Raw genomic sequence first — 27,221 nt, 5'->3', positions numbered from 1 at the left:
TCCAGAGAGTTGAGGAATTAGCTGAATTGATGCCCATCCATGGAGGACTTCGCTGAAGGGCTATTCATGTCAGCTGATGCACAGACATCCTCCAAGCCTCATCTGGCCACATAGGCTTGTGGGCCCCCCTTTGGGTGATAAGGTCTTCCCACAAGAATCTTGGGAACAGGGGCCACCGTTTATACCCTTACTTTCCTTTCATTTCCTACATTCTGCTCCTTGTTCCTTTATGAGACCGTTAACATCACTATTCCCCATTTCACAGGTGACAGTGATGGAAACAGCTAAGCAGCTTCTTCAAGGTCACACGCTTAAGGAGCAGAATCAAGTTTACCCTGAGCCAAAGGCAGCAGCAGGCCCCTCCCGGCACACTTGGCTGGTTCACCACATCCTCAGAAGAGCCATCCTTCCGGATCCCATGTAAAGAGTTCTGTCCTAGGTCAGGCGGACGAGTAGACCAATCATGATCCTAACTCAGGCCCAAATACCCCCAACTGTAACTCCTCACCTATATCCCCAGCTCCACCAGGATTTGGGAGTTTTGAGATTTTTCTTAAAACTCCCGTACCTCCTTTGAGATGGAATCAAAAGCGAAAGCTGACATACCCGAGCTAAGAAAGGCACGAAAGTTTATTTTCTTTATTTTTGGGAAGAAGATTCGATGAACTCCGCTTCTCAGCGGACTGATTTTTCGGTGCTCTGGAGACTACGTTCTTCGAGGGTCCCCTCTGATAGGCCCCAACTCGGCCGCGCCTGCACAGCGGTGGGGTACCCCCTCGCAGGGCCCCGTGGCCCCGCCCCCGTCCTCCATGCCCCGCCCCATAGCGCGTGAGGCCCCGCCCCGGCCCGCTGACTCTAGGGCGAGCGCGCCGCGGCGCTGGGCATTGTGGCCGGCGGCAGGGAGGGCGAGGAGTCGCTGGGAGCGGCTGGGCGCCAAGAGGAGCGCGCACCCCACTCGGCCAGACTTCGCGGCGCGGCCGCTGCGAGCGCCGCTGAGCGCACTCTGCTGGGTTCGCGCAACTTCGGAGCAGGGCGCTGAGCGCGCTCGCCGCGAGAGATCGCGGAAAGGGCGCACAAGCGCCCGGATCCCTAGCGGCGTCCGACTCCCGGAGCGCTCCGTGCAGCCGGGCGGTTTCCCGGCGCAGCGTGGCTGCCGCTGCGCCCACGGAGGGCACGGGCTGGCGCTGCCGGGCGCCTGCGAGGACGGCGAGGCGGCGGCGAAGGCGAAGGCAGCGAGGCTGGGGCCCGGGAAAGAGCCCCGAGGGAGAGGCGCCCGGGCCGGGCGACAGGAGCATGAGGGCCCGGAGCGGGACGCGGGGCGTGCTGCTGCTGGCGCTGCTGTTCTGCTGGGACCCGACACTGAGCCTAGCAGGTAGGATCAAGAGGGAGTGGGACGCAGGGATGCGGATCTGGCGAGTCCCAGCCTCTAACCGCAAGTTCGGGTGGTTCTTGGGGAGTCGCTGCGCTCCGGAGACGCGGTGGACGCACCCAAGTTAAAAAACAGCTTCGGCGCCCGGGAGAGGGGGCGACGCGTTACCACCTGGGGTGCCACGTAAGCCCGAAACTCCCTGCTCCTGCCTCCAAGGGCTAGTTGCTTGCCCATAGAATGGGGTCTGATTCACTTCCAGGTGACCCCCGATTGCCACCGAAAATCTGTCGCTACCTGGGCCGAATGTTTGTTCCGTGCCGTTCGCCTGCAACTTAAGTCCGAGTCCCGGTTCCCGCGGGCTTCCATGGGCAGCACGCGCAGCATTCTGTGGGTCAGAGGGAGAGAGCAGGAGACTGCGGAGCTCTGGAAGCGCTTGTTCCCCTACACCTTTGGGGAGACGAGGCCCGAAGGCTTTAGCCTTTGAAGGGGGAGGGGCCGAGTCCTGCACACCCTGGTCTCCGGAGGTGCGGCGCGGTAGGGTTTGGAAGGGTTTCGCGGTTGGTGGATTGTTTCTGAGTGAGTGTTGGCAGAGAGTGAAGGGACGTAATGTCCCTTGCCGACTTTCCCCCAATTTTAAGTGGGTTATTGGCATTCTCAGGTGAGCTTGCCTCTAAACCGCACCTGGACGCAGCAAGATGTCCTAATAGGGTTTGGTGGATTCCTAAGTTTATAAAGTCCCCTAACCCTCCTCTCCCGCCGTGAACGTGGAAGTGTCTTGCTGCCTCTGCTGGGCGTTGCAAAGTGGGCTGCGTCTTCCTTGGAAGGAAAAGTACACACTCGCGCTAGCTTCTCTGGTACCCAAGCAGGTGCCTTGACTCCCGAGGTTGGAGGGGGGTGTGGGGGGAGACATCCGGCACAAAGGCCTCCCCTAAGCAAAGGCTTAGAATGGGCCAAGAAAACTAGCACTTTCGGCTTTCCCCATCCCACCTTCCTCAATGATGCTGACTTCTGCCCTCCCCTCCCCCCACCTCTCTTAAAGCGCTAAAGGCCCCTCCTCTGGAATTAGTGATTCCCATGGCTAGAGCTTGCTTTTAGCACCCCCCCACCCACTTTTTATTTTTCCCCAAGCCTTGTGCTGTAAAGTTACAACACTCAATCATTTGATCCGAGTTAATTATGATTTGGGCAGACTCGGGTATTTAAAGCAGTGTTTTGAAGTAGGAAGGTAATGATGGGGAAGGGGGAGGCAAGCTAAATGACCAGCCTTGTTTTAAAGGGTGCAGTTAGATGTGGGAGGTGCTGGATTGGGTGTTAGTTTCTGTCTAAGGCTGTGTGGGGTGATTGAAGGGTGGAGTGAAGTCTTTTTGGAAATGGCACATGGGTCAGGCTGCATCTTGGGAAACATATATATATGTATATCAGCAGGGTAGTGGGTTCGGGAATAGATACCAAAGTTGCTGGGGTTGGGACTCCATCTGGAGGAAAATAGGACCGGTGAACCTGGAGTTCTCTGGGTGGGTGGACTGGGCCAGGAATGCTGGAGATGGCCTGCTTTTTCTGCTGAACAAAGCATTCAGCCCCCATCTTCCCCAGAAGAAACCCCAGGCCCAGGGCTTTGATGGATTTGGGCATGAACAGTGCCCAGTCAGAAATGGCCTCTAATACCCAGCTTTGATTTCTCACGAGCGAGCAGAATCGGTGTTGGAATGGGGCTCATTACATAGCACGGCGGGTGCCTCCTGCCCACCAGCCTGGAGCAGGGCCAGCTGCTGGGGTCCGCCTGCAGCCTTCCTTTGCCCAGAATATGCTGCCCTTAGGAACCTACCTTCTGGAACACGCCTCTTCTCACACAGCCTGGTTTCCCCAATGCCACGGGCATGAGGCGTTTTTTTCTACCAGAATGCTCTTTAGGTTTTTCCAGTGTCTCCCTCCTGATCCCATTTCACTGATGAGGAACAGCAAGGCCAGAGTGTAGGCTTTCTCCACATCTTGTCTGCACTTCACACTAATTTTGGACTAGTATGCTGGGCTGCTTTATGTTAGCGAGACCAACTTCAGCTACAGCGGGCTTCTTCCACACTTCCTTCTGGCTGCAGTGCGATGTCTACTGATGAGGCAGGAGTGATTATAGGGATGGCTCCAAAGTAGCGGGCACTTCCTTTCCCTCTGCTCCACTTGCCTCCTGAGACTATGACAGTCAACTCCTTGAGAGTGCAGAGAATTTTTTGGTTTTAAGCATTAAGTTCGACGACAGAAGAATCAAAACCAGACCTCTAGAACCTCAGACCCTTGGGAAGATGCCAACCAGCAAGTGACTGGTTGGGAGACGCCACTTCAAAAGCACTGGCTGGTCCTGGGAGTCTCCTTCCAACCCGCCCCACCCCACCCCACCCAGCCCTTCCCAGGCCTCTGGCTGGGTTAGTTGAGAAGGAGCTCCTGATCATCTTTTAAAGGAGCAATTAAAATGGGAGTTTTCCTAGTGTCTGAGCTGCTGTTGCTTGTGTGGCTTAGTGCCTTACCCTAAGCTCCCTCCGCACCACAGCGAGCACCCATCTTGCTTAAACAAATGGAAAAACTCAAGTGTCTTAATGGACTTTCTCATTAAAGTGGAGGTACCACTGCGGAGGAGGAATTGCTCCTGTAATCCCTCTGCCCTGGCCCACCCCTTCCCCTACACAATGGGGAATTCCATAGGACCTAACAGTTCTCCGTTTCGAACGGCTGGGGCTTTGGGAAAGGCATTTGGAGTTGCCCACGGTCACACGGGAGCTCGGTAGAACTGGAGTTTGAACTCGGAGCTCAAGGGCCTGCCTCAGCTAGTGCTTTAGGCTCCTTGATCCCTCCACCCTCACAAGCCGGCTGGACAGCTTCCCTGGGGGGACCAGGATGCAGTATGAAGCTGAGGCCTCACCTAAGTTGGATCACTTTGACAGTTGGTTTAGATTGAATTTGTGGCGGGAATGGGGAAAAAGAGTTGACTGGGGAGCTTGAATCCTGCTCAACAGAATACAGCCTGACAAGGGTCAGGAATAAGGCTCCAAGACCAGGTAGAAGCTCACAAATGACATCAACCACAGGTACTGGTCTTAGCAAATGTAGGTCATCCGCTAAGCTCCCTGGCCTACATGGTCAAATGGCAACCTTGTAGATGGCCACATTCATTTATAGAGTTGGGGACACTTTGGGAACCTGTGTTTCTGCTGTGGTTTCGTTATGGAATCCTTATGTGAAAGGTATTATGATGCCATTCCTGTCTGTCGGAGCTAGGATGAGGTTTGGGCCCCCAAGCCCCTCCCAAAGTCACCCCGATGTCTATGGGATGTCCTGGACCTTGGGGAACAAGCAGGGTGAGCTGTAGCCCTTCCGTCCCAGGTGCTTGGACAGCAAGGTTGACTGAGTGAACAGTCCTCAACACTCCCCCTGGGACTGGCCGGCCACAGTAGTGTCCTGGGGAACCAGCAGGGTTTGGGGTAGAAAGGAGGCAAATTGGAGTCTGAAATCTGCAGGAAAGGCAAGGGGCTGGGTACCCGGCTGTGACTTGAGGTTGGGTGGTCGTGAGCCTACCAGAGAAACTGCTGCCTAGGCAGATGGCCCCCAGGGGGAAGGGAGGGGAAAGGCTGCTGCCAGGCCTGAGCTGGCACTTCTACTGGCATCCTTCTCCAACGCCTCTCCACCAGCTTCCTAAACAGCTTCCACAAATGGAGTCATTAAAGCTGTGAAGGCAGAATGAACCCAAACAAGTGCAGGCTGTGCTTTTCCCCTCTCTTTTAAAGGGAATTTTAAAATGCCATAATGAGAACCATTCAGGGAGAAGCATGTGTCCGAAGGCACCGGGAACCCTGCTCCCTCCGGATTGGCTGGGTCCTGAAGTCTGGGCTGGAGCGCCACCTCCTGCCCTTTTGGAGCCTGTTATGGCACGGCGCCTGGGGGATTTTTTCCCCTCGACCTGGGCGATTTTGGTGAGCTAGGGCAACAAGTGAGCCATCTCCCGACACCCCCACCCAAGCCTTTTGAGAGAAGACTGGCACTCCGAAGCCGGCTGCCGGCTGTTCTCAGGGAGTTAGTTGACAGACCAAATCTGGATCGTAGGATCTGGAGGCTGAGGATCGGAACTCCGCTGCCGCCCGGCGGGCAAACAAGCCCAGGCTGAGCTCCTTAAGCCACAGGTCCCCATCCCCCACCCGCGCCCTTCCTCTGGCTCCTGATCTTCCCGAGGCTAATGGCAGGGAAAACATTTGCTGAAGTGCAGGCATAAATCAGCTGCCTACCCCCTCCCTCCTTTTGTTTCCTTTTCCCTCCCAAAGCTCCGGGCTGCTGGGAGAACTCCTATTTGTCCCCTTTTCTACAAAGCCGTCTGATTAGCGTCTCCGAAGATTGGGGGGTTGGATTCTGTACAGTCAGTTACCTGGTGTTGCTAAGTACCAACCACAGTGCACCGAAACCCTCCTGTTCCATGTCCACCTCATAATGTTCTCCCCAGTCAATATAATTGGTCTGAGTCTGCCCGGTCCTGGGAGCTCAAAGTGCCACTTAACCGTTGAGCACTGTGTCCCCTCCTCCTTCCCGACGCCCCTCTTTCTCAGCTCTTCCAAGCTGCCCCTAGCACATCGCAACTTCCCCACTTCCCTGGCTCCAGCAGGGCGGGCCTGTGGGTGTGAGATTGTGCTGCGCTGAGAGTGTTTGTGAGAAAGTGCTGTGGGAAGGTGGCAGGTGGAACCGTGTTTGGGGTAGGGGGAGGGGAAGGTGAGTGCTATGTCGGTCTTAGGTGTGGAGTGTGAGTGTGTGTGTGTGTGTGTGTAGGAGGAGGAGGAGGAAGAGGAGGAGGGCCAGAGTGTGCTATGGTTTCCACCTTTTGTATAGGAGGGTGTGGCGTGTGTGCATCAGTGTGTGGATGTTTGAGCATGTGGGGGGGGCGGTGCAATGTCATACGGGCATGGTTTCGTTTTGTTTGGGTATAAACAGGTGTGTGTGATGCAGGGACCATGAGTCATGAAAGGTCTGGGAAGCTCCCATCCATTACGTCTCCCTGGGGATTCCTCTTCAGGACTGGACCTGCCGTTTGCCCTGCAGCGCTCGAAGACCTGGTGCCATCTTGCACCCTGCTGTGTGAAGGGTCCGGCCTCAGTGCTAGAATCTGCTGTTGGGACCCCTTCTCCCCCAAGGAGCCAGGATTGCACCCTGCTGTGTGGAGGGTCCAGCCTCGGTGCTAGAATCTACTGTTGGGACCCCTCCTCCCCCAAGGAGCCAGGATGAAGTCTTGTGCTGTCGTAGCCTAGAGGCAGGACTCCTGATCCAGGTGGCAGAGTCTGTGCGCCTCCTCCTCCAGCCCTAGTTCACCCACAGCCGTTTTTGTGGGAGTGGGATGGCCCTGTGATGTGCCGGTCTGCCCTTCTACCTGCCCATGGCCCCTGCAAGCCCGTTTCTCTCAGGAGGGTCTCTGACATTCCCCCCCCCCCCCCCAAAGGAGCTTGCAGAACTTCCTTGAGGGACGCTCTGCATCTTGCGCAGGGGCTGCTGACTGGGCTTGGGCCTAGTCACAAACACAGGTGCTCTTCCCCATCGCTTGTGGCAGGGTGGTGAATGGCTCCCTGTCCTTCCTGTTTGTCCGGGCTGAGAACTGCCACCATTCTAACTCTCGGATGAGATGTGATACTTGGCGACTGGAGCCTCACACCTCAACCCCGTGTGCCTGGCACTTTATAATTTACAAAACCCTTTTCTGGGTATGCCTGAGAGAACCTCATTTGGAGGTGGATGCTCTCTTGGGAAGCTGAAGGGGCAGGACTGGGTCCAGGTAACTCACTCACAGAGGCCTGAAACCCTGACTCCCAAAGAGGTCACTGTCTATAGGGGGACCCTGATGTCCATTCCAGAAATCCTAAATGGCTCTTAAGAGTCTTGGATGCTGCAGAAAGACAGCAGAGAGGGCACAGCAGAAAGCTTCTCAAAGCCTGTGGACTTCCTAGAGGTGGTGATGAGCCGGTCCCAGCCAACACCATTCAGGTTTCCCCGGGACCCCTGAGGATGCCCCCGGTGCCTCTGACTCATGGTAGAACCTGGGGCAGGGGGGTTGAGATGGAAAGAATTCTAACATCGCTGCTCTGCGCGACTCTTGGAATCGGACAGAACCTAGCAAGTAGGGATGGAATCCTGTTGGGACATTAGGGGAGAATTCCCTGCTTGCTGCCCTCACCCCCAAGTCCCAGTCTTCACATACCTCCTCCACAGAGGCCAGTCCTTAGGGCCGTATCTGCCAGGTAGGGGGCCTGGTGTGGCCAATTAGGATTCTGAGGAGGCTAACATAGCGCCCACCCGAACCCAGGCTGTCATCTACTGGCTGACTGAACTGTGCCATGCCTCCGTTCCCTCATCTAGGGATAGATAGGGGTGGTAATGTCCTCGTCTTTGTAGGGTTGTTTTGCAGAGGGTGTGAGCTGATGTACCCCAAAGAAAGACTGTTGTGAGGGGCCCAGCGTGTAGTGACGGTTCATGCTGTCGTCATGCCCAGAAAGAGAAGGGAGGTCTGGAGAAGGCAGGGAGCCTCCGGACTTGGTGTCCCAGTACCTCCTGGCCTTGAACTTACTAAGACTGGGCCTTATTCTTCCTCTGTTCTATTACCCTGGACCACCTCTTTCCCTCCCTGGGTCAGGATTGGCTGATCTCCCTTCCTACCTGTGTGTGGAGCTGGGAAGAGGTACATCTTTAAGGGTTATGGGGCTTTCTAGCTGTAGCAGTTAGCAGCAGACAGAGGTAGCCAAGACTCAGAGTCACTCCACTTCATTTGTGTTTATAGAGGCCCATCCAGAAAGTCAATTTATTGACTGGAAAGCCCATGTGTACATTATGCAGCCCTGAGTCTCGGTTGATCTGTCTCTGTTTCTTTTCCTCTCTCTGTCTGCCTGCCTATAAATTACCTTCTAGGACTTAAGTTCACTCTCCTCGCTCTGTAGGCCTCTCTTCTGGCCTCCAAGACAGAGAGCCCCGGATACTAGGGGCTCAGGAGACTGAAGGAGGAATGGACCCTACCAAGCTTAACGGGGCTGGGGGAGGGGAGTCTACAGTGGTTCTAATGGGACAGCCAGCAGCCTGACTCTGGCCCGGTTCCATTCACTTTCAGGAGTAAGGGAAGCTGATTGGTGGGGTAGAAGTGAGGATTCCGGGCACACGCTGGACATAGGAACCCCAGCTCAGCCCTACACTTTATACATATACCTGTTCCTAAGAGTCACCACTATCATAGTTACCATCGGAATTAGAAACAACAGGAAATGCATGTTGGGCCTGCGGTCAGAAAAGTCACCACTGTCATCCTTACCATCGGAATTAGAAACAGCAGGAAATGCAAGTCGGGCCTGACATCAGGAAAGACTTCCTGAAGAAGGGAAGAGTGGCCCTTGAAGGCCCAGCAGTTTGGGCTTTGGAGAGGAGGGGAGGCCTGGAGGCCTCAGACACCCTGTTTGTGTATGAGTGTGGAGGGAAGAATACCTCTACAGTCCCACAAGAAAGGCTCTGGTTTTACCTAGATCCAGATCTGTTTCAGAAGACTTCTGGGGTCTGGGGTCTCTGCTCAGCACTGAGAAAAGCGCCCAGGGTGGCCGAGCTAAAAGGATGTGATGGTGTCTGGTTTGGGGCCTAGTAGCTCAGCCTCCTGGTACTCTGGGTTCTGTGACATCAGTCTGACAGTACGGCCTTCCCTGGTGAGCCATGTGACATAATCTGACACTAACTGGGGTCCTCTGAAGTCTTTTGTCTTCTCTCCTCTTCTCGCCTTGCCTTGGACTACTCCTTTGGACGTCCATTGTGGGGGATGGGCCTTGCTCTCCTGTATGGCTCTGTGGGAGAACAGGGGACATAGCCCCTGGCAGCCGCATTCACCCTTGGTGGGAGAGCTGGGGGCGGGGTGGTAGGGAAAAGGATGTCTTTTCTGCTTTTGGTGGCCACCCTGCTGCCTGGTAGCTCAGAGGCTCCTTCAGTTCTGCTCACCCCAGAGTCAGCAATCCCCAGAGGCCCCGGGTGGCGCCCGGAGGCATTACTGGCGTCAAGAGATGGAACTGAAGCAAAGTGGCTGGTAATGCTATCAGAGGCGCCTGGCTGCCCAGCTTTGGGCTCCAGCACCTAGCAGAAGATGCAGAGAGCTCCAGCACCTAGTCGGTGATGTAGAGTTCGTGAGAAGTTGAGTCAGAAATGCCAGGAAAGTTGCTCTAAGCACCTTCAAGTCGTTTTGTGATGTAGACTGGCAAAGGCAGAGCCACCGGTGATCTGGAGTGGGGCCTGTCCCAGGTAATAGCAGCCTCACACCCGTGTGGCCTCCTTTTCCTTGTTGCAGGGACTGGGAAGGCAATGGGTTGAAATGACCAGGATATGTGGTAGGGCTGTCAGCAGTGATTACTGAGTGGCTGGGCGGGAGGAGCTGGGTCTGGTTTTACTTCCTGATATGTCTTAGCACCAGCACAATGTCAGGTACTCAGTAGCGGCAAAGTGAGACCGGCAGGAAGCTATGAACAGACACCACTGGCCAGGAGGGAGCCCTGACTGCTGCCCATCTGCCTGGATGAGTAATTGGAGATTGGGAGATTCCTGGTTCTCTGCTCACCGCCTCCCCTCTGCCTTCCTCTACTCTTCCTCTACTCTTTCTGTCTTTTACTAAGTGCTTACCAAGATCAGGCGCAGCAAGTGCTATGTACTCAGAGGCCAGAGTCCTTGGGTAAGAAAGAATTTGTTCAATAAATCTAATGAAGCCAACCAGGAATTAACCAAGTTTTTGCAGCTTGATGTCCTGGTCCCTGCTGTGTGGGGAGAGAGCAGACTAGATACATGCTGGGCTGTAAAATGTTTGCGTTTGATCAGGCATGGTGACACATACCTGTAACCCCAGTGCTCAATAGGCAGAGGCCAGCGTATCATAAGTTTGAGACCAATTCGGTCTACATAGCCAGTTTCAAGCCACCGAGGGCTGCATAGTGAGACCCTACCTCTAAATAAAACAAACTTGTATCCCATTTGCATGCCCAAACCCATTGATCACTGCTTGTAGCTGTGCAGAGTGCCCCTTGCATGGACATTGGCTCTGCTGCCTACAGCAGGTGCAGACTAAGCAGCATGTGGGGAGGCGCAGGGCCAGGGGCTGAGTCCAGGCCCAGCCCTCCGCAGCAACTGCCCCTAGCTTCTTGGCAGGAGTGAGACCTAGTGAGGATAGCAGATTTGGCTGCAGGGTCAGGCAGCCCAAGGCTGCCCGTGGCACATCCCAGCAGTAAAATTCAAGAGCATTCCTAGGAGATAAATATCCCCAGGCCCTTGGCTGAGGCAAGCAAGAAGCCTGGCTCAGCTACCACCCTCACAGCTGGTACCCACCGGCCCTTGCCAGGAGTCACAGGCTGGTCTGAACTCCTGTCTGGCAGCTTAGCAGCCAGGGCTGCTGTGCACGGTGACCCCTGCTGCAAATTTCATCTGGCCTCACATTTCCTTGCTTGCCAGCTGTACTTGGTTTGGTCTGCTCTTACCCCTCCTCCTCTCCCTCATATCCCCTCTCCCCTCCCCCCCCCTCTCTCTCTCTCACACACACACACACACACATACACACACACACACTTGGGAGAAATTGGAAGCCTAATTCTAGTCTCAGTCCCAAAGCCAATCTGCTGGGTAGCATTAAACAGTGTCTTGGCCTCTCTGTGCTTCCTCTAGTCAAATAAGCAGGGTTCATCCTGGAATCAGAAAACACGGTTCAAGTCCTAGCTGCATATCTAAGTACAGTTCTCTGAGCTCTGGGGCTCTCCTGTCTGAAAGTGGCGGACCTGGTTGGTGGTTATTGGGAAGATTGCATACGATAGACAGAACCATTGAAAGGAGGGAGCCTACCCATAACTCCCTGTTCACCTTTCTTCTTCCTAGAAAGTGTGGCTTGACAGGCTGTATTGGACTTAAGGTGGAAGGGATCAGCCTAGGGAGTTCTGAGATTCTTTGCAGCCTTCTTGGATAAGGCTCAAATTGGTCCGAGAAGTGACTTGTAGATCCCAGGGGTTATCTATGATAGAGCCTGTATTATCTGAAGAATTTCCAGGAGCGTGGAAGCTTTGGCCCAAAGGCCAAGTCTCAGGGTGACTCACAGATAGCACTGACCCTCCAGCCGCCTCAGTTCACAAATCCAGGAAGAGAAACAAGGGAACGGAGTTGGCCAAAGCCAAGCAAGCAACCAGCTCTGCATCTCCCAGAGGCCCATGCTAAAGAAACTGTTGTCTGAACCCCAAAAGGCCTTGACTCAGGGAAGGTACTGCCTCAAAACCGGGACAGCAAGGAGGGCACCATGTCCCCTTCCTACATGGCTGGAACCTGCCTGCTAGTGATTGGGCCTTGGCTTCTTGCTGGGCCTGACTGGTCTGAATGACGAATATTTGGGCCACTTTCCACACCTCTCCATGCCCCTATGCCCTGGCATGGGCCCTGTGCTCATCAGCAGAGGAGACCGGGTGCCGTGTCAGGCCAAGTTAGTGTCAGCTCCAGCTTGGATGGCACGTGAGCTAGGGCACCATCTGCCATGCCCGGTAGAAGTTACATAAGCTTCTGCTGGCCACCCGTTCCTAGAAAATGGTGAGGCAGGCCTGTGTGTTTTGTTCCCTTCTGGTCTGCTATAGACCGGCCAGGCTGTCTAGAGCCTGAGACGGAGAGGTCAAGGCAGAGGACGCTGAGATTGGAAGGGTGCACAGTGAGGGTCCTGCCACGTGGACTCCAGAAGGTGTATAAAGTGCCAACTGACTGCACACCCGGCCACCGGGCACCACCTTACCAGCCCAGTGCTGAAGTCTGTGGGGGATGACACAGACCCCTTCCCCTTTAGTTTCTGGGGTCACCCTGCTTCCTACCTTGGGTCAGATGCAAAACATTTGTAAATTACTCTTAACTCTCAGACAAAGAATGCATTTCGAGGGGGGCGGGGTTCCTGGAATCCCCAGGATCCTTCAGTTGTCGGTGGTCTGCCTTTGGCCAAGTGGATTTACCTGTTGCCCAGTTTCCCCATCTGAGATGTGGGGCTGACATAGCCTGCTTTCAGAAAGACCACCAAGGGCTGAATTCAATCAGGCACGTGGAGGTCGGAGAACCCATCCTATAGCTGTGCTTATGATTACTGTCTAGTTCCACTCTCTTTTATTTTTCTGTGTGTATGGTGTATGTGTGTGTGATATATGCACACGCGTGTACAGTTTGCGGTTGTTGCAAACATCCACGTGCGTGTGCAGGTGGAGGCCAGAGGAAGATGTCGGATGCTTTTACTGGTAGAGTCATGGATGCTGAGTGACGGGAAGGAACTGGAGCTGTCCGGAAGTGCAGGCTTTCTGGTGTGCAGTCACCATGTAACAGGGTCTGAGGTAAAGTGCTCCAGCAGGTGGAACGATGGGGCTTTTCCAAAGCCGGCCCCAGCCTCAGACAGCCCTTGGCCTTTTAAGTACGGTAAGGAAATCATGTTTTCTAGGATGTAGGTAGGGGTGCCATGGCAGGAGTATGCCAGCGGCATCCAGGAGATATGGGGTTGAACACCCTCAGTGTGCCTGTGGAGTAGGCAAGGCAGGGGCACTAGAATCCTGCTTGGTAGCCCAAGAGCGCTTGTAACAATTTGATGGTGCTCTCCATGCTGCCCAGGATCCTGTGACCTTACTGAGGAAGGGGCGTGGTTGAGAGTCTGCCTCTTCTGAGAGGACCACTGGCAGCCTTCCCGCTCACTTCCCACCTTGGCCACTATACCAGAGTTTTTGCCCACTGCCAGGACGCCCTGGTGTCTGCTGCAGAAAGAAACCAAACTGAATCCCTGTGTGCTCGGAGCTCTCTCATGGTCACTTCCCCGACTTCCTTTCCAAGGCTCCTTCTAGGGAATTCTTATGTTTAGGGTGCAGGAGGAACAGTCCTAATAGAGCACATGAGAGTGTCCCCTGGACTTGGGCAGGAACCAGTGTGAGAATCACACTGTCCGAGTATGTCCTGAGGCAGAGGTGTGGCGAGATGGTCTGTGCGCCTCCCAAGGCATGTATTTTCGCCTTCCAGTGTTTCTCCATGTTTGCTGTGAGTTTGTTTTCCTGTGTGTGAAGCTGCACAGGTGTGGAGGTTGGAATACAGCCTGGGGTGTCACTCTCCAGGGACCACCCATCTCTTTTTGAGACTGGTCTCTCCTTGGTCTGGAACTTGCATAGCAGATTAAGTCAATTGGCTCTAGGAATTCGCTGGTCTCTGCCTCCCCAGTGCTGAGATTCAAGGGTGTGCTACCATGCCTAGCTTTTTTTTTTTTTTTTTTTTTAAATTTTGGAGATCAAACTCAAGGCAAGCCCTTTTCTGATTGAGCAGGACCCCCACCCTCCAACTCTAGGCTCAGAGAGGAAAGCATCCAGCTGAACCAAGGCCATTGAGGCTGGCTTCCAGGCCTTACCCCCAAAGGTAGAATCACGGATGACTTAAGCAAGCCAGTGGCCAAACTAGAAATTGATTTTACTTGTCTGTCCACTGAGTGACCAGTGACTCAGGCTGCTTTTCCTGAGCTGGAATCTCCTGAAGATGCCCCTCTAGTTTCTTCCTGGGTATGTGGGTCACCCTTCCTAACCCAATTATATTCCACTCTCTTTCTTCATGTGACTGAGGTGTGGAGAGCTGGGACTATGTTTCTAACATGGGAGACTCCAGATCCCATCAAACTTGAGACTCTGTAGTCTTCCTTATCTAGCCCCATTCTGTCTGGGCTTTGGTGGTTTTGATAGTGTGAGAAGAAAGGCCAGCCCACCCTTCCCTCCCAAATTCAGGGAGCCATGGAGGTGCCCTGAATGTGCCCTGGATGTGCTCCAGGCTTGCAGCATGGCCAGAACAGGTTGTTTACATAGAGAGCAACTGAGTGACCAGTGACCGAGACTTGATGCAAGGGGCTACTGTTGGTGAAGACTGAGAAGACAGCAAGCTAGGACACAGCGGGGCCATTGTCCCCTTAACCTTTTCAAAGCAGAGATGCCGCATCCAAGCTGTACACTTCTCTTTGAGCCTCAGTTTCCCTATCTGTTAGATGGAGGGCTCGCTTAGTAGACTCAAGCCTCTTTCTTCTTGCAGTTGAACACTTTCTAGTGTCCCCATAGCCCAGTAACTTGTAGGATTTCCTGGGTAGAGAGAACAGCTGTCATGCCCATTGGCCTCAAGTATTTCCTGCCATTTAAACATGGCGGGGCACCACCATGGGCGCCCTGTGAATGTGAGCGGTGTTGACCAGAGTGTGGGTTCCATAGCTCATTTGTTTTCACACAAGGAAACCTGCCCCTCTGTGAAGTGTGGGGACCCCAAGCTTGACCTGACTCCTTTTTTGTCCTGTGTCAGCTCCGATGTCCCCTTCTAGAAAGCTCCTTCTTAACCACCCACCAGGACTTGCTACCCCCTGGAGATATCATGGATGTGTACACAGACGTTCTCTGCTTCATCAGGCACCTACCTGGCTTCTCACTCCGCAAGGGCAGGGCTGTGTCCGTCCCAGAGCAGGCCTCGGTGAGCAGTTGCTTGCAAAATGAATACTGTGTCATATGGGAGCCTCAACCCCTGAGTTTGCCCCAAGTTCTTGCACCTGGTTTTCTCCGCCGCGCTTCGCAGATCTAGGTCTGGCATAGACAATGAGACTTTGCATGGCTCCTGGTGATCCTAGTTCTGTGATTCTCCAACCTTGGCTGAACAGTGGGATCCTGGAGCACCCAGATCCACTTACAGATTCTGGCTTTAGTGACTGCAGGCTTGGACCTAGGAGCTAGGTCCTGTCAGAGCTCCTCCATGGATCTGTTGTGCTAAGAAGGCAGAGGGCTGGGATCACATATGCTCTGGCTCTCATACCCCATCCAAGTTTTGCCTTTCTGGGGATGTCTTATGCCCTTAGGCTGTTCTTTTGTTCCGCATAGCCAACAGTTCCCTGGAGGGGTAACCTCCTTGCCAAACCCTCCTTGGAAACTGGTACCCTGTCCGTCCCTCCCAAATAAATGCAAAGTGCTGTCCAGGGCCCTGTTGCCCCCTCTCCCAGCTCCTCTCAGAAACACTGATGGCTCTGGGCCCCAGTACCCCCAACACCTCCATTTTCTGGCAAGACAGCTGAGCTATGTTGGAACCTGTCTCTTCTCCCCTGATAGCATGCAGTTTAAATAAGATCTTCATTTACCAGAAGTTCACACCACGGCTCATGTGTTATATGAGAAGCAGCAATCTCACGTTTGCCGGGGGAATGCTGTTCAGAGATGCGATGGAGGAGGGGACGGGAGGAGAAGCCATCACCCAGAGGGTATGTGAGGAAGGAAGGACTCACGGAATCCGAGCTGGCAGCCCAGCCCCGGCCCTGGCAGTGCCAGGCTCCACTTGGCTCAGTGTGGGGTTGCTGGGGGAGGTGCCATGGCTCTGTGAGCTGACCTCAGGCTGCTGGAAGGCTTGGAGCCGGATGGGCGCATGATGTCACCACCACTTCCGCCAGTTGGCACTCCCAGTCTTGCACTGGGTCATTTACATGTCTTCAGTCAGTTAGGAAGGGACTCTTGGTGAGGATTTATTGGTTGCCTCTGCCTTCTTTAGAAGCCTTTGTTAGAAACCTAATAAGGAAGGCACTCGGTGACCATGAACAGACATAAGCCCCCACCCTGAGCCTCTTCTTAGTACTTCCCAGGCCATACAGAAATGAGTAAGCAAATCCTAGCTGCAGGGTACCTTCCGGGTTCCTGTAGTCTTCCAGCCAGGGTTTGAGGTGGGCGATTTATGTAGAAGAGGAAACTGAGGTACTGGGAGCTTGAACATCTTGGAGGCATGGCTGCAGTCTTACCTCAGGATTTGGGCTAGCTCTGTCCACACCTAGCCTGGGCTGACAAGCAGATTCCTACTACATCTCTGAATGTGGTCTGGAATCTTTCATCTCCCAGAGCATTAGTTTATTATCATGGCCAGTATGCTCTGTGACCTTGTGCTAGGGTGATGCCTCAGTTTCCCCCGAAGTAAACCAAGAGCTGGCTTTGGTTAACTTTCAGGAAAGTCAGACCTTCAGCCTTTCCTTGCTTGTTTTCAAGCATGCTCCACACCTTGGAGATGGGGGTAGAGGGTCCTGTGGTCACCCCATCGCAGGGTCCGTGGTACAGGCTGATGCACCTGTAATAAATATTGAGCTGACAGCTGTTAAGCCGCATCCCCAGCCTCTGAATAAATAAAAAGCTGCCTAGAATAACAGCCCAGAAAATGCTGGAGGTTCCTGCTAGCCCTCTCAATGTCCCTTCCACTGGCTAAACCTGTTTGCCTGGACTCCCACCCACTCCCATTGTCTTACCTCCCCCATGTCTCCCCAGGCCTCTGTTCATCACTTCAACCCCAAGGGCAGCCACTGCCCTGTCCTGGTTCTGGGCTCCTTGCTCCATTTAGCAGCCAGAGCTTCTAATGGGAACCAGCTCTGCAACAGACCCTCCTGAGGCTGCTGCACAGAGGAGATGCCTTCAAGCTCAGCCACCCATAGTCCCCAGCTAGTGCCCCTGGCTGCGGTAACCTGGAAGTTAGAACCAGGGTCCCAGGTGGTCCCAGGATGCCCCGGAACACATGGGTACAGTCTGATGTTCTGTGAACAGTGTGTGTGAGTGGTCCTGTCCACAGGCATTCTTGTTATAGTGAGTTTCGGTTCTCAGGGCTCTGAGGTCCAGTACAGAGCCATGGAGTGTTAACACCGGAAAGCCCATTTTATAGCTAAGGATGCTGATGCTTCCAGCGGTAGGTGCTTCAGAATGCTAGCTCCAGGTTCACAGTGGCAGATCCTGGATTCAAATGGGTACCTGGGGACTGTGTCGGTGACCCTGACAACAGAGGAAAGGCACAGGGCCCTCCTGGCCAGGGAATCCGTCACCCACCAGAAACCTGCCTTCCGCTCTGGAACAAGCTGCAGCTGGGGTTTCACTGACCATGTTCCAGGGACCGTAGTGCACCTCCGTGCCTTCTTAGGACTGACCGTTGGGTCCTGCCTTTGTGTGGTGTTTTCCTCATGCGTGCGCTCTCTCTCTCTCTCTCTCTCTCTCTCTCTCTCTCTCTCTCTCTCTCTCTCTCTCGTCTGTCTTGGGGGAGGGGACAAGTGTCCTAGAATGCGGAGCAGGACCTGCATGGGGTTTCTGGGGTGCAGGAGTACAGCTAGCCAGAGGACCCAGCTATGCTTGTGACACAGACAGCTCTGCCAGATAGGTACTGGTGGGTCTGGGTGTTCTTGTTGGGAACCTTGGTCTCTCTCCCATCTCAGTTGGGGGAGGTGAGAGTTTAGAGAGTGCTAAGGGGAGGTTGCAGGATGTGGCATCTAGCCCTTTCCGGGTAGGCCGCATTCCTGCCTGTCTGGGCCAGCAAGCCCTCCCCCCACGCCTGTCCCCTAGGACCCAGGCAGGTCCCCTCTACCCTCCCAGGCTGCCGATGCAGATGCGGCCTCCTACATGCCTCCTGCCCCACTGTGCTGCCACTGACATTCCGCCCCAGCAGATAAGGATCCTGTCTGGCGCCTGGGTGCTTTTTTTTTCCTCCTTCTTTCCAAATCTGTCCCCTGATTATCTGCAGACAGCCCCTCTCCAGGGGGCCACTAGGGACTGTGCTGAGAGCTCAGAGCAAGTCTGAGGTGGGACCAGTTGACAAGCCCTCCCGCCCCACCCCCACCCCCAGGCCCAGGCCCTCACCCATCTGTGTTTTTTTTTTTTTTCTAAGCTCCGCAGGAGGTTGTTTAGTCCCAAGCCTAGGACTGGTTTCCTAAGGGTAGGACTGACCAGCTTCCATGGGAGAGAAGTGGGCACGCAGACTGGAGACTGGACCAGAACAGGCCGAGATGGAGACTGAGGGTGGGGTCACTTCTGTGGGCAAGCACTCATCAGCCTCGGGCCTGGATAGTGCCCAGAGGGGATGTGGTAGAGATTGCAGCCAGCCAGACACCCACATCCTGTGGGAGCAGCTGGCCTGGGAAGGGCTTAGGACACTTGGGAACGTGGAAAGGGAGTGCCAGAGGGCTCCCGGAGCCCAGCCAGAGGCTGGGGAGTGGTCTTCCAAGATAGACTTGCTTCAACTAGAATATCAGCCTTAGAGCCCCTCTTCTACACTTGGAGCTTCGGGCCTCACAGGCAGTCCACTTGAGGATGGCCCATTCAAGGCCAGAAGGGAGCACCAAGCCCATTGACAAACCAGCAGTCTGGTCCTCTCTCTCCAGGTACCAGCATCACAGCCCTGCCTCACTGGGAATGAGCCCTCTGCTCTGGCTCATGTCTTGTCACTTATGCACTTTGTAATTTGGGGGGTGGGCAAATTCCCGGATTTCTCATGTTTCTGCTACAAACTGAGGATGTCTTGTGGTCCGGATAGGAAGGAACAGACACCACTTTCCTGGACCCTGCCAACTTCATCTAAGCCTGTTCTAGATTCCCATAATTATGAATCCAGCCCATGATACAGCACAGGCAGAATACGGATAGATAGAGCCTATGGATAGATAGCGCCTATGAGGAGGCCAAGGCCATTCCACCTAGCTCTTTGCTTGTGCAGGCTTTGCTAAAGACTCCCCACCTGCGCTGCCCCCAGTCTCCCTGACAGCCTCCTCCCCAGCCCCTTAAACATCCTCTGGGGGGGGGGGAGCTCAGCGAGATCGTCTTTAATGGCTTCCTGGACTCAGAAGGCTGAGAATCTAGCGGTATGGGCTGGGTTCCTCCTGAGCATCACCCGCATCCCCCCTCCAGCCTTTCAGCTCATAAATATACAATCTAGGGCTAGGAGGAGTTGTCCTTAAGCCCTCAGCAGACAGAGCACCCACATAGTAAAGTACCTCGTGGAGCTTCTGGGAGCCGGGTCTCCCACCTGACGTTGACTAGCTCTGGTCTGGTCTTGGCCTCTTTGGTTGTGTACTTTGGGTTCCGGGACAGCCAGGACTACACAGAGAAACCCTGTCTCAGAAAGAGGGGGGGGCGAGGGAGGGAGGACATCTAGCAGGACAGTTGGGTTCTTTATGACCCAGACTTGAAGCCTTGTGGGTGTGGGTGGGCCCCAGGACTGTCAGAGTTAGGGGAAGGTGGGAGTGGGTGTGTGCAAGCTGACAGAAGGACCTGCCTAGGGTGAAGGAAGGCCAGGAGCCTAGTGTGGGATGAAAAGTAGAGGCCGAAGAGCCAAGAATTGGTCTCTTTGGGTGTGAGCAGAGGCCACCTTGGGACCAAATACTTGTTCCACCAGGGGTCCCTCTTTTTATTGCCACTAAGATGTGTGCATCTAGGAACAGGTGCTGACAACTGATTGGCTTTAAATTGCCCCTCCCATCTCCTGGTCCTTAGGACAAGTTACTGAGTCCACCCGAGCATCCCTTTCAACCACACAATGGAATCCAGAGCATTCTGTCTGATAGCAATGCCACGAAGTTCAGTCCTTTGTTCAGAGAACCCTCTGGCTTGGCGCTCCATCTGAAACTCGTCCTTCCTTCTAACTGGTCCTGTCCTCGGGTAGCCACAGTTCTTTGGTCTGTAAAATGGGTAGATGAGCCCTAAGGTAGATGGAAGTGAGGTCACCAAAGGTCCTTAGCACAGAGCCTGGTGCCTTCCAAGCACCGGTTAGAGGGACAGCCACCGCCTTCACGAACTGTTTATAAATGGAATGTCCATACATCCTGTGCTCAGGTGGGCAATGAGGTTGGGCCGGAAGCCTCCTGACTCCATTCATAGCCTAACGACCCCTGTCTGGAAGCTGGAAGTGTCTTTACTGGGGAGGAGCGTGTGTGCTGGTATGCCAGTACTTATTATCTCGAGTCTGCTTTTTATCTGCAGTCCGGCCAGAGGGTCTGGAGTGGGGGTGGGGCAGTGGGAGCAGGCTGTAACCTGAGCTGGGAGAAGTGTGGAGGTGGTGGGGGGAGGCCCCTGTGCAGGTAACTGGGGACCTGGTCCTCCTTCCCCTATCTCCCCCCCCCCCTGCAGGGGAGGGGAGGCAGAGCTTCATTAACTTCCCCATAAACAGCTGCTGCCATTGATTCCCACCCCCCTACTCCCCTTCCCGTCCCTGATAGGAATCTGGGGCATCTGTATAAATAGGAGCATGGAAACAGGAAAGCCCATGGCCCCCAGTCCTGATAGAGAACTTGCTAGCTTCCTGTTAGGGATCCCCGGCTTTTCCATGAGGTGGCGTGCCAGGCACTGGTCCTTTGTGAAACTCATGTAAAGACTGCTTCAGAGAAGGGATCTGGAGAGCCAGGCAAAAACCACCAGGGCTTCAGGGGCTCTCCCAGGGATCTCCTAAGAGCAGGAGCAGAGCTGGCCTCACCTCCCCACAGATTAGCCTTGTCACTTCCCACAGACCTCGTGGCAGGCTCTTTGTCCTCTCTTTCTGGCTGTTCAGACCCTTCCACACCTCTTCCCAGGCTTCGGAAGGGAGTGTCTGGACCTCCTCCGGAAGGAGTTACAGGTGGTGGCTAGGGACCTCCTTGCTCCTCTCTGCTCTGTAAGCTGTCCCAGGTAGAGGAAGAACAGGGTCAGGTTTGAGAAGGCCCTCTGCAAGTCACTCACCCTAGGCACTTCCTCTCCTTCCGGGCTACCTGTAACCTAGGGAAGGCTGTCTCCTCTCTTCCTTGGAACCGTGGCCAAAGGCTTTTTCCTCCGGGACATTCCTGGAGACCGGCTGGTGGGTAGCAGGTAGCTCTAGGAATTGTGGCTGGGTTTCATTTCCCATAGAAGAATCTGCATGAGACAATGGCTCCACCCTTAGGAAGAGCCTAGTTACCCCCAGAAGGGAATAAATGAGGTGGACAAGGTGGGTGTGGTGCCTCAAGTCTGAGCAGTTAGGGGCTCCTCATGCAGGTCCCTTAACATCATAGGCACTTTTCTCCGTCCCATCTTGGTGCTCCCGCAGGAGCAGCTGGGATGTCAGAGAAAGGGCCTGTGCGCTCGCTCATTCTGCCAGTGCAAGAGCAGGATCCCCTTGTGGGTGGGTGTGGTAGTCGGTGCCGGATGGCTTTTGGGGGACTTGAAGCCCAGGTTCCTCAGATCAGCTTCCTGAATGTCTGTCCTATGGTCTCCACGTGATCAGATGTAGGTCTGGGAGCTGAAGAGTTGGCTCATTGGTTAAGGACACTTGTAGTTGTTGAAAGACCTGAGTTCGATTCCCAGCACCCACATGGAGGCTCAGCACCTACTCAGGCACCAAGTATGCATGTGGTGCAAGATGCACATGCAAGCAAAATGCACCTACATAAAATTAATAATAATAATTGATAAGTTTATGAGCTATGCTTTCTTTCAAAAAAAAGTATAAGTCTAGGCTGGATGCTCATTGTGAGCCTTATGTGTTGTGTAAGGCACTGGACCTGTCCATTGGGAACTACTGGCCAGGGGAGGGCTGCCTTTGATCTTTGGTGAAAACAGAGGCAGGAAAGGAGCTTTAGGCAAGTGAGGGGGGTAATCGTAGGTGAAGCCCCTATTGAACCTTACTTACCCACCTCTGTACCCCTGTGTTTCCCTCGGTGGTAGCCCCTGAGACTGTGAGCCATACTCACAGGCATCCGGATGTGACCTGCCCACACAAGACATTTGCTCTCCTGCCGGGAGGCCCAGGCCAGCTTTGGGACAATTGAGACTACTGTTGGTGTCCTGCTTGAATTGCCATTCTCTGACTGCTGCTCCTTCCCACCTCGGGGCCAGCCGCTTGGTAGCAAGGACATGTGGATTCCTCCCCAGTGCAATTTCCCATTCTTCTAGTCAAGGGTCCTGAAGACTCTAACAAGGAAGGCAGTTCTCAGAGGGAGGGTGGTCCCATGGCCTGCCAGGGGGAGGCCCACACTGTGGATGGAGCTAAGAGGTCAGGAAGGTACAAGTGGTAGGACCTGTTAGGTCTATCCCTCTCATCCCTCCTGCACCCATTACTTAGACTTTGGGGTCTATGCAACAACTTCTTAATGGTTGCACCTGTGCAGAGGCAGGAGCATGATGGCCCATATGAGCCCTCTTGTACCCACCACGACCTCACTTCTCAGCCTGATGTCTTGGGGTGGGGGGTGGGGGCTGGGGAAGAGCAGGGCTGTGTGGGCTTGCTGTTCCCAGGCCTCTCTCCGTCTTTCTGTCCTGAGTATGCCTGTGGCCTAGGCAGACTCTCTTCTCTGGTACTCAGGCCCAGGGGGCCAAGAAAGTGGATCCCTGTCTAGAGGGCACATTTGAATGACCCTTTCTGAAATGAGCAACCTGAGGCCGTTCAGTGGTTTTGTTTAATTTTAGACTCGGTGTTCATCAAAAGGCTCCCTGTGTGCCAGGCCCTGTTTTGAGCACTCGGCCTGTATGGAAGGAGAAAGTAGGGCCTCAAAAGCTACCAATGAGGAAACAGGGGAGTCAAGCAATCAGCTAGGTAGGGTCTTGCTTGCATCCTGCCTCCAGATCCAAGAAGTCACTGTGAGTCCTCTCTGCAGGTGTTCCACTCAAGCCCCACCTGTCTCAGAGGCTTTGAAGGCCTCAGATACTGGGTGTTCTCACTTGCAGCTCAGCCTTGGGGGTCTGAGGGCCGCCAGCTTTGGCGTCATGGAACCTGGTACCATATCAGGTAGGGAGAGGGCATGGGGCGGACATGTACCAGTTAGGCTTACCTTTTTTTAGTCCTGTACAGGGATGCTTTGGACTTGAAGCAGCAGTGATCCCAGGCAGGGAATCAGCAGATCGTCTTAGCCTGACCCATCTGTAGGAGATCTCTGAATCACAGGCTTGTAGAGCTGTGGGGAACCTCCTGTGAGCTGCCCAGGGGGACGCCCAGAGCCACCCTGAGTTCAATGCCGCCCAGGGGCACAGGAACATAGTGATGCCTCCAGGCTACTAGGTGAGGGCAAGGCCAGGTTTGTCCTAAGATCGGCCACTGTGCTGCCCTTTACACTGGGCAACAAAATGGATGCAATCCCACTTGAAGACACCACCCAAATTGTGATAATGGACATGCGTGCAGCTTGACACTAAGGCTGAAGTGGCAGCCTGGCAACCTGCTTGGCTGAGGCTCATGGCCTTTCTTAGTTAGCTACCCTAGTGCCTCCCGGTAGAGTAGGGAGGGGCTTTGCCTTCTGGGACAGGTAATAGCTTCAGTTTACTGCACACTCCATGCCAACAGGGTATGACAGTCTCACCTGTGCAGGTGAGGAAGCTGAGGCACTTTGGAGTTCTCCAGGCTGGTTCTGCACAGAAGGAAGCCTACACCTTTAGAACAGAGGTTGTGTTGAACAACAGGTAGACAGGACTTGCTAGGGGGGAGGGCAGTTACAACTACCCAGCAGGACTGTCCTCTTTGGGAGGACGAGAGTGTTCCAGGCGGTATCATTTGCCCCCGAGACAGGACAGTGTGTGGACATAGCTCATGACAGAAGCTCTTTGCAGCTGGATGATGGTGGCCCTGACTGGGTTCAGACTCTTGTGCGATGCTGTCCCCTGCTCGATGGTCATGTCTCCTCAGAGGGTTGGGGCAGTATCCCAGCAGACCAGAACAAGTGCTACACTTGTTCTCTGGACCCCTGGGTCTTTTTGTGGGGTGAGTGGCATCCAGAATCCCCTAGGTATGAGAGGTAGCTCACTATTCCCCTCCACATGTTAATTCCCCAGAGAGAATTGGTGCAGGGTGCCAAAGTAAAATCCAGGCCATCACTGGTCTCCATAGGCCAGCATGAGGTTCCTATCTGCAGCCTAGGCCTGTTCCTACCTCACGATGGTGGCTTCCACTCTGGGACCTCCCAAGTATAATGGCAGCATCTTAAGCCTGGATGCTGGGGTGTGGGCCTCATCTCCCCAGGTTGTTCTCAGGTGTTGTCTCTCTGGGGGAGCCAGGCAGGTAATATCACTCATAACTGATATTACCGAAGGAGGAGACAGATCTAGGGGAGCCTGAAGAATTGTCCTACGTTTGAATGGAACAGGGTAGTCCCAGCTTTCCTCTCACCTCCAGACTCTACACTTTCCCCTTCTGCTTTCCTAGAACATGGGGGATCAGGTAAGAGGCAAACAGTCAGAAATACAGCAGCCTCCCAGAGAAGAAGGAAGAGGGAAGGATGCAGAACAGAAGGGTGCCTGCAGGCAAAGGCGGCAGCTTCCGAATGCACCTTCTCCAGCCTGCCAGGAGTTGGGGTCCTCCTGGGTCCCTGGGTCACCCCCTCCCCCCACCGTGTGCTTATATGCATGCTTCTGTGCATGTGTTTGTGTGGCAAACTGGGCATGCTGGCGTGTCAGGGTGTAACTATGGGTGACCACTGCACGCAGAGGTCCGACTCCTGCTAGCCCCTCCCCAACCGACTTCCCACCACTTCCCTGTGCTCCAGCAGCCAGATGTCTCCCAGATGTTTCTCGCTTCCTGCTTGGCTCCGCGCAATGGATGTTCGTGTTTATTTTGGGCAGCCCACTAAATAATAACCATTTTAAGAAAAGCTTTTCATAACCTTGTTCCCACGAGGAGTCAGAGTTCAGGAAATAATCCTAACTCTATTCACTATTGTCCTCCGGCTCCTTTCTCATCGCCCTCCCTTCCCCGACCCTTGGGGACCACTTTTGAAAAGAATTCTTTTTTATACTACACTGTGTATGTGCTGTCCGTGACTCCAGCTCTCTGGGAAGCTGGGGCTGGTGCTTGGAAAAGCAGAGGGAAGCTGGGGTTCAGCTGGGACCTCTTTAGAGTGTCTCTGTCATTGTCACCTGGAAGCTTGCTCACAGTGTGAAGTCCCAGCGCTACTCAGAGCAGGAAGCTCCCAGGAGTTCCTACCTCCCTTCAAGCTCAGAGCTCAGCTCTGCTTTGTGGATGGAGCTGGAGTCCAGTGGGGCAGAGCCCTGCATTGTCAGCCTAGGGGTGTAGGCAGGTCCTGAGAACTCAAGAGGCTTGGTGGCTTGAGTTGCCCTTCTGGGTGATCTGGAGCTTCCTGTCTGCCTCTGATGATGGGAGACAAGGAGGGTCTATGAGTATATGTATCTAGAGTTGATTCTTCCCTAGCTCTGATCAAGACACCAGGCTATATACCAGGTACTCTACCAACCTGGCCACACAGCATGGTAAAGAGGACCTGGGCTTTTCTAGTTGTCTGCCCATCCCCAACTGACCTGACATAGGTCTTCCCTCTCTCCCAGTTGAGATTTCCTTGGATCTGCAGGGATGCATTGGAGTTATATTCTGTCCCTATGTGGCCTGGATGGTGGCCCTGTCCCCTATTAAGTAGAACAGTGTAGCTACTGTTCTGTAAATGATGTGATGCCCCGTGCATGCTTGGGGCTTGTCCCTTGGCTCTCAGTGATTTGTGCAACTGGCTTAGGTGGGAATAGCAAGTGTCTCAAGAAGACAGACCCAAGCTTGACCTTGTGAGCTGATAGCTCAGCTGAGGGAAACCAGACTCCCATCTTTGAAAAGTTAGACAAAAACTAGACTCTAAGCCTGTCGTGGTTATGCGCACCTGTAATCCTAATACTTGGGGAGGCTGAGGCAGGAGGATCAGGAGTTGGAGATAACACTGGGCTACAAAAACAGAGCAAGAAAGACAGAAAGAGAGCATAAGGTATTCTGATCCAGGGTTCAGAGGTAGAAGGGTGCTCTCTGCCCTCCAAAGGAGAATGAGGGACATGGTGAGGCCCCGCAAGCTGGAGGGCCCCAGGGAAGAATATTGGCGAGGTTTCTCCAAAGAGCAAAGTGACTGTCTAATCCAGGAGCAGATGAGTCCATAGTAGGATGAGGGACTATGCTGGAATCTCCCTGGCTGGGTTGGCAAGAGAGCCTCCCTAAGAGGGAGCTGGGCACCCCTCTGCACTGAGGAGCAGCCAAGTGGCATGAATGCATATATCTATCAGGCATCCCTGGGTGAAGGATGGGGAAGAACAGCTATGCAGATGGATGAGTGAATGATGGTCATCCTGTAAGAGCCAGCACCCTTTCCACCACACCTTCTCCCTCTCTGGATCGTGGAGCCACAGCAGTATCCATGGTGGCAGGAGACTGGGAAGCGAGTGAGCGGTCAGCCGCATCCCTCCAGCCCAAGTCATCCTCATTCCCTTGCCCATCCCCCGTCTGACCAGGGACCTGTCTGGTCCTGCCTCTGCTGCTCCAAGAGCGCTGGCGCCAGCCGTGTCTGGGCTGAGCCTTTGCACAGATTCCAGCATAGACCTCATGTGAGCACCAGTGGCCGTGACCGTCCACCACCAGTGGAACGTTTGGGCTCAGCAGGTTGTTCAGAAAGCCGGCCCCTGCAAAGTAATTGAGCCCCAGCCTTTTGGCAGAAGTTCCCAGAGACAATCCAGGGTAGTTAAGGGATATCCTTGTCCCAAAGCAGAGAAGTCACAGACGTGGCAGGAGTGCCAAAGAGAGAACACCCCAGCTATCAGGGACAGCGATGTGGAGTGGCGTCTTGGCCATAGGAGCTGAGTGAGCAAAGGGAGTTCTCAGCCACTGGGTGAGCTGGAGAGAAAAAGGTGTCAACAGTCCTGGCTGTGGCCTTCTTACTCACTGGTGGCCAAGCTGTGGCTATCGCAGACACTGCCCGGTGGCCTCGCCCAGTGCTCTCCCCTGAGCCCTAAGCTCTACCTGGCATTTACTCCCTAGCCAAGCCCAGGCTGACTCACGAATCTGAGTGTAGGCTGTTCCCATCTTTAGCCTGCTGAGCCCTGGTCAGGGCATGAGGCAATGGCTGTATCCCCTAACTGGAACCTTCTTATAGCTGTGAGCTGTGCCTAACAACTACGGAGAAGCAGAGCGCATACTTCTACACAGCAGGCCCAGGGAAAGGTGTGCCTCCTACATATGTGTACCTGGGATGCAGGGCTCCGGTGAAGAAAGACTCCCCAGTGACTTGGAGGGCTTATTGTGTCCTGCTGACCATTGTGTCCTGCTGACCGGTCCCTGGGAGACCCATCTC

General features: G+C 54.3%; 1 protein-coding gene across 3 annotated transcripts in view; it reads left to right on the top strand.

Moving 5' to 3' along the window:
* The first annotated feature begins 1,162 nt into the window (after positions 1-1,162).
* The window catches only part of Unc5b (unc-5 netrin receptor B), a 69,701-nt gene continuing 43,642 nt past the window's right edge, over positions 1,163-27,221 (top strand). For all 3 annotated transcript variants that reach the window (XM_087898139.1, XM_087898140.1, XM_087898138.1), the window contains exon 1: positions 1,163-1,372. In XM_087898139.1, coding sequence (XP_087754265.1) covers positions 1,294-1,372 — 79 coding nt within the window. In that variant the 5' untranslated portion in view covers positions 1,163-1,293. The remainder of the gene's footprint in view (positions 1,373-27,221) is intronic.

The sequence above is a fragment of the Myodes glareolus genome, chromosome 18 (assembly GCF_982192425.1).
Source record: "Myodes glareolus chromosome 18, mMyoGla1.1, whole genome shotgun sequence".
Taxonomy (NCBI): Eukaryota; Metazoa; Chordata; class Mammalia; order Rodentia; family Cricetidae; genus Myodes; species Myodes glareolus.
Note: the sequence above shows the minus strand (reverse complement) of the source record. Positions and strands in the feature narration are given on the sequence as shown.